Source organism: Poecilia mexicana, unplaced genomic scaffold (assembly GCF_051168715.1).
Source record: "Poecilia mexicana isolate PSO_F unplaced genomic scaffold, ASM5116871v1 scaffold_18, whole genome shotgun sequence".
Lineage (NCBI taxonomy): Eukaryota > Metazoa > Chordata > Actinopteri > Cyprinodontiformes > Poeciliidae > Poecilia > Poecilia mexicana.
Genome location: NW_028263387.1, coordinates 728,792 through 735,682, shown reverse-complemented (window position 1 = coordinate 735,682; position 6,891 = coordinate 728,792). Strand labels below are relative to the sequence as shown.

Here is a 6,891-nt window from a genome sequence, read left to right as displayed (position 1 = left end):
TAAGGCAGCCAAGTGTCTACATTTAGTTAAAAATGCAATGCAATGAAGACATTTCTAATACATCCAAACTACCACTAATGCCTATCAAAGGGAATCATTTGCTAGGATCAGATCTATAAAAAACCAGAACCATATCATATCTTCACTTCCCTCTGGACAGGAACCTCCAAGAAAGCCATCCACACTTTAAGTACATTTCTTTTTTAATTGTTCATTAGAACTCAGACGGTTTTTCTTCAGGGAATGGTTCCATAGATATGGTGATTTCAAATCAGTTTATTGATAAAGTGCACAGCAAAAGGTTAAAAACTCCCGTAATTTTTAAAATGTCATTCAAAACACTTCCAAAAGTGGACAACAGACTCCACCACAGCAGCCCTGCTCAAGACCAAACATGACTGATTAGTAAGAATTAATGGTCACAGTATGTGGACTATATTTAATAATAATAATTAAAAAAAAAAAAAAAAAAACAATACCAAGACGACTTCTACATCCACCAGACTTTCTGGTGTCATGACAGTTGTTTTGTCTTCTGTTTATTTTGGAATCCCCTTCAGTTTCCATCACCTCACTCTCTGATTGGCTGCATGTCACCTTTAATAGGCTGCCTTTGTCCTGTTCAGGGAACACCACACATGCTTTGATATCAAGTCAATTCAATTGAATATCTCCAATTCTAGATCGGAGTGGTCCCAGCGTCCCAGAGTGGACCACATCACTCTTAACATAACACACATAGCAGGAATATTTCTTAAGATTCTTAAGAACCATCCTGATAATCAGGACATCCTTCAGCTTGGTGGAAGGGGCAAATGAAAACAAAAGTCTGTACTTTTGTGAAATAGGAATTAGCATGACAAAAACCTCAAAGCGCCATTATTACTGATTATCTTTAGTTTATTGATAGAAGTTAGTAAGATCTTCATGCTCTGATGTTTACAGAGGTAAACTTGTTCTTTAGCTGGACATGAATCCTGGCCAGGCAGTCATGTTTCTCAATTGCACTTCACCTTATTTGGTTGAAGAAAACTTTTGGGTTCATCACAACGACAAATTATGATGGGCTTATTTTTGTTATTTCAGACTTGCTTTTAGGGTTATTTCACCCCTTATATGTCATGAAAATACCACTGTCCTCATGTCTTTTGAAATACAATGTGTCAAAATGATTGTGTTCATTTCATACGCTTAGTGTTTGAAATGTATGAAAACTTTACTGTAACTTTCTTATATAAAAATCAGAAACTTTGCTCCTAACCTTTAGGAGTAATTCCAGGAATCTTCAACTGCATTCAATAATTCTATGAAAATTTACAGATGTTCTGTATGTTATCTTCCAACATAGCAAAAGAAAACAAGAAACAATTATGCTTTATTGAAGTACTATCACAGAGATGTTATTTCTGTATAACATCAGCCTAATAAAAGATGACAAGATTTTTTTTAAAACTGTAGTTTATATGTAGTTTATATATGACCTTCATAAGTCTTTCCTGAGGGGACATGTGGGAACTTTAACTCTATGGAAAGATATTTAAAACATTTCCCTTCAGATTTCTAATGGTGAAGAAACATACTGCTGTGAGATTTTTTTAGCGTCACTATTACTACAAATAATGTTTGACCACAAATTTGGTCGGGATATTTTGCCCCTATAGCTAATCTACCTTTTTAATATTTTAATACTTCTTTAGAAAACTGTACGGAATATGTCCTAAATAAAGCACATGAATAACGCTGGATGCTGACCAAAGCTGTGTTCGGCAACAAGCAGAACACCACCCCTTTCTGGACACTGTGTGGAAATAACTAGATTTTTCTTATTTTATATTTTTTATTTACCGTAAACGTCTGAGAAATAAAACACACAAAATGAAACTTCTACAGGTCTGGCGGATTTAACATCGACAACAACTAGAGTCCAGGAAAAAACAACAACAAAAAACAACCCAACCAGGGTGGGTGGAGAGCAAGAGTCCAGAGACAAAACAGAAGAAACTCAGTCCAAAACAAAAAGAAAAACATCACGGCGAAGGCAGGACCTGCCACGGTGCAAATCGCCAACTGCGATCCCCTCCAAAGCGTTGGGCTTGGGAGAAGCTGCTCCAATAAACTCCTCTTTGGACCTCCACCGTGGCCTCTGTCTCTTGGGTGAGTCTAAGTCGGAGGCGAGACCCAGTTCTTCCAGCAGCAGCGGAGAAGGCAATCTCTACATTCTTGTAGAGATCCGTTTGGCCAACTCCAGCTGCTGCTGGATCCACACCTCACGGGCCTTTGTTGCGTCCTCATCTTTCTGGTCGGGTCCAGAACTAAATAAACTCAAAAAACCTAGAAATAAATACACAAGAAACACAGATCTCAACAGAATCACCCAGCTAGCATTGAATGTTTGGAGCACGTCCGCTAAAAGTTGTCTTGAACGTCCGTGATTACGTTTGGTCGACGTCCAAATGAAACTCCAAAAGACGTCCGCGGGACGTTCACCGGACTCGAAATCGACCACCATTAGACTTTCAGCGGACTTTCGCATTTTATTCAAAAATCAAAAGCTATATAATGGTTATGCTAGGTCCGTGGAAATGCTAACATAGCAGCAATTTTATTGGAATGAAAGGTTTTCATGAGGAACAGTTGTCTTCCATTACCATGGGATATTAATCCAATGTTTTAACAAATTGTAGAAAAGGAAAACTGGCCCCACACTTACTGTTTTCACATGGAACGGTTGTCTGTTTCCAAAACATATTAATCTAATGTAATAAATTGTAAAATTGATGACAACCACTTAAAAACACTTGGCAAAGAATTTATTAAGTTTATAGTATTAACATTAAAGACTACCCACAACAAAATATGATAATCACATTTATTTGTACATATGTACCAAAAAGACATGAAATCTTCTTAGAACAAAGTAAAACAGCACAGTATACATTTTAATACAAAGGGTTTTTAGAAAAGACATTCACAATAACAAAAAATCAAAGCAAAGTCAGCAAAGTAACCCGGTGCTTAAAAATATAATTTTAAAAGAAATATTTACACCAGAACTTATTTTATGAGCGTTGACACAAAATAATAACAAAAGAAACAAAACCAAAAAAAAACAAACAAACCAGACAACCTTGAGCCTTAAAACTTTTGGTGTTCTGAATCCGACGCTTGGTTCTTTGGTACAGCCTCTGAAAAACAGACAAAATTTATATTTTAAACTGAGACGTGTATTCATGGTTTTATGAACCAAAACATTTCATTGGCTACAGAGAAACATGCATAACAAAGTCCAGCTATAGGATAATATACAACAATTCACACAATTTTAGACTGAAAGGCACATGAGATTCTGCGACAGACTGGCGACCTGTCCAGGTGACCCCGCCTCTCGCCCAGAACGTTAGCTGGAGAGGCACCAGCAACCCTCCCGACCCCATAAAGGGACAAGGGTGTATAGAAAATGAATGGATGAGATTATACTTACTAAATATTTCAGTCATCAGGAGCTGGTGACCAGAAAGACGTCTCTCTTCACCCAGTCTGAATAGATCTCTGCTGCTCTGCTTGGTGGTTTGAAAGGATCTTGGATAAAATGTTGCAGACAGCAGAGCAGGTCCCTCTGAGATCCAGCTAAAAAAGTAACAGAGAATTTAAAAGTTAATATTTAAACAGTACTGCACCTGATGGAAGGAAAGAATAATGTGAAGAGAAAGGCTAATTATGTTTTAAAAAAATTATACATACCATTTATTTCTGAACAGCTCCTGATTCCAGTGTTTGGTTCAGGACTTCTAATTTCTCTGCAGTGGAGGCTGGAAGGCCGAGCTCATCCAGTGAGTCCATCTCTTTAGCAGAACCAGTGACTGTCAGACGGGTCAGAACGACTCGCAGCATCCCTGGGTTTCCCAGGCAAACTTCTTCAACTCCTTAAGGCTTTGAAGACGTTACACAGAATGCTTCAGTCTGCAAAGAATAATAATAATTTTAAAAAAAAGCTGTAATGTAAAATAATTTATTACAATGTAGACTGGGGGTGTTCAGCCCTGCAGGTCAGGACCCTCTGTCCTGCTTTAGATGAGTCTCTGCTGCAGCTCACCTGGATTAACACAGGAAAACTAAAACAGACAAAACTCCCACCACACAAACCTTTATTTACATGTAACTCTCTTATTCATGTCGTCAACTAATCAAATCCAAAAATGCCTTACATCTATAAATAATTTAATTAAAAATATGATACATACACAAAGTGTAGTCACTGTTATTACATGTTGGTTAAATTTACCTGATAGAGGAATTTCCAGTTGAAGGGAGTCGGTTAGTGGAGTTACTGGTTGGACTAAACAGATACAGGTGAACACAGAGCAGCTGGTGGATGAGATGGTGAAGATGGAGGACAGGTGGGAGTGAAGGTGGAGGACAGGTGGGAGTGAAGATGGAGGACAGGTGGGAGTGAAGATGGAGGACAGGTGGGAGTGAAGATGGAGGACAGGTGGGAGTGAAGGTGGAGGACAGGTGGGAGTGAAGATGGAGGACAGGTGGGAGTGAAGATGGAGGACAGGTGGGAGTGAAGATGGAGGACAGGTGGGAGTGAAGATGGAGGACAGGTGGGAGTGAAGGTGGAGGACAGGTGGGAGTGAAGGTGGAGGACAGGTGGGAGTGAAGGTGGAGGACAGGTGGGAGTGAAGGTGGAGGACAGGTGGGAGTGAAGGTGGAGGACAGGTGGAAGGCTGTGGCTGCTGGTCATGGGGGAGATTTTCTGGATCTGTGGCTTTTCCTCAGAATCTGAATGATCTCAGTTCACCTGTAACAAAAACATTTAATTAAAAACCTGCATAAACATCAGTGTGATTTATTCAATTAATCAAAGTTTTGTCCAATAATACTTGATTATCATGTATTTCTAAGTGGTCTGTAATACTGTAGTAACTCCTAAACACATTGAAGCAACATAAAGGGATCAAACTGAAGGAAACCATGAACAGCTCTCTCTCTCTCTCTTTGCAGATAATAATCCTAATTACTGCCTTACAAAAACTTTTTACCTGATCCTCTTGGGCTTCTGCTTTGAGGTCTGACATCTTCAGCCAGACGACATTTCTGTATGACTTTCATGTTGTCACCTGAAATTACATATGAGAAGAAAAAAAACAATTACTTTAATCAAATAGAAAACATTCACATAAAGACAATAATGTCTAGGGAATATTATAGAAAGCAATTTTTTCTGAAAGCCGCACTTCTTGAAAATCATGTCATTTTGTTAGAATTGTATATCTCTAAAAAGAAAAACATAAATTAAATTTGGCAGAAAGTTTTGCATATCAAGTCTGCAGACCGGCATGTATTTTCAGCCCTCCCAAGTTGCGTGTGCTTGAAAGTATAGTTGGTTTATAGGCTCTGTTGCTGTAGGGGCTGTTGTTTGTACAGTCTCTCCGTCAGAGGGGTACTTACTGCCCTCTGCCTCTCTCCCTCGTGCTCCACTCAGCCCTCCCAGACTCGATTCAGCAACTCGGAAGCGCCGCGCGCAGTCTCAGCTGCTGCCTTCGGCCAGCGAGGGGATTTGCGCTCGCGCCCCTAGTACTTCATCGCACCGCGCGCAGATGTAAGACATCGGAGCTTTTCAGCGGGAGAAAACTTGCTGTAGTTATTTGAGCTCCATGGAGGACCGCTGCTCCCCGGAAAACGAGAGGATGGAAGCGTGGCTGGACGACCACTTGGAGTTCACCCACTCATACTTTGTCAAGAAGGCATCAAGGTAAAGATACGAAGCGCTTGACAGAATGGAGGGGTTACTTAATTGCGTGCTGTTCACATTCTTCACAGCCATTCCGAATCCGTTTAATTTCCTCTGTCTACCTGCCTGTACTTAACGAGCGGCTATAGTAAAAGCAGTCCCAGTGTCAGGCGTGGAACCCCGTGTTCAGGTGTAGTGGGCTTCACTCTGACAATTCACCAGCCAGTTCACAATCAGCTGCCCCTCTTAGTTCAGCCTCCAGCACTGTAATCATTAACTTTTACTGCTGTTAGGGACCGTTTTTCATTGCTTAGTGTTGGATCGGTTCTTGGTGATAATTATACGAGCCTACATATATAGGCCAATATCATAAATGAAAGTATTGCACTTCAGCTGCAGTGATGTGTTATTGACCCCCAAGAGCTGGTAAGTCAGTCAGTTTACTTCTTGAACAGACTCCAGATCAGTCTTCCTGGAGACCTAAAAGCTACTGACTTTTAAATGCTTTTTATCACACAGGAGGTTCTCTGCAGCCTTGACAAGTGGCATTTATTCCAGAGGTATTGATTCAGCCACACCTCCTATAGATGCATTAAGCTTTGTTTTGTTGGAAGAAAGGGAGTTCACCAGACTGAGTCTGATAAGACATTGTGATTTGATGCTCTTAACTGACACAGACTTATGTTATCCATCCATCCATCCATTTTCTGTACACCCTTGTCCCTACTGGGGTCAGGAGGGTTGCTGGTGCCTATCTCCAGCTAACATTCTGGGCAAGAGGCAGGGTCACCCTGAACAGGTCGCCAGTCTGTCGCAGGACTTATGTTATAGTTTCATTAATATAATTTCAAACATTGCTGACATCTGGATTTACTGGATATTGGTGCTTAATTATGATGCATGTTTTATGTCGATGTAAAAGTTGGATTAATGCAACATCACTGTTCAGACAACAGCTTTGAAAACTATTGTAATCTATCAGATTTAATACCCCATATGAAAGTGGCACAGATTGGATTTTTTTCTTTGCTTTAAAAAGTTAAAAACCAAAGCAAATAACTGTTCAGAAAGCACAAAACCAAACCAAATAGCAGCTGTTCAGACTGCTATGAAAAATTGAGATTTGGGTCTTGTTTGGGGAAAAAATATTGGATTTG

At 40.0% G+C, this 6,891-nt stretch overlaps 1 protein-coding gene and 1 long non-coding RNA gene across 2 annotated transcripts in view; one reads left to right on the top strand and one right to left on the bottom strand.

The window, feature by feature from the left end:
• Positions 1-2,855: 2,855 nt before the first annotated feature.
• Positions 2,856-5,264, bottom strand: LOC106912618 (uncharacterized). The gene is made up of 4 exons (XR_015766197.1): positions 4,283-5,264; positions 3,742-3,960; positions 3,482-3,627; positions 2,856-3,185 (listed from the first exon to the last, which is right to left on the bottom strand). It is a non-coding gene; the product is annotated as an uncharacterized LOC106912618 (long non-coding RNA).
• A 170-nt stretch (positions 5,265-5,434) lies between these two features.
• Positions 5,435-6,891, top strand: part of pde5ab (phosphodiesterase 5A, cGMP-specific, b) — a 139,259-nt gene continuing 137,802 nt past the window's right edge. The window contains exon 1 of the mRNA XM_088015949.1: positions 5,435-5,755. Coding sequence (XP_087872075.1) covers positions 5,658-5,755 — 98 coding nt within the window. The 5' untranslated portion in view covers positions 5,435-5,657. The remainder of the gene's footprint in view (positions 5,756-6,891) is intronic.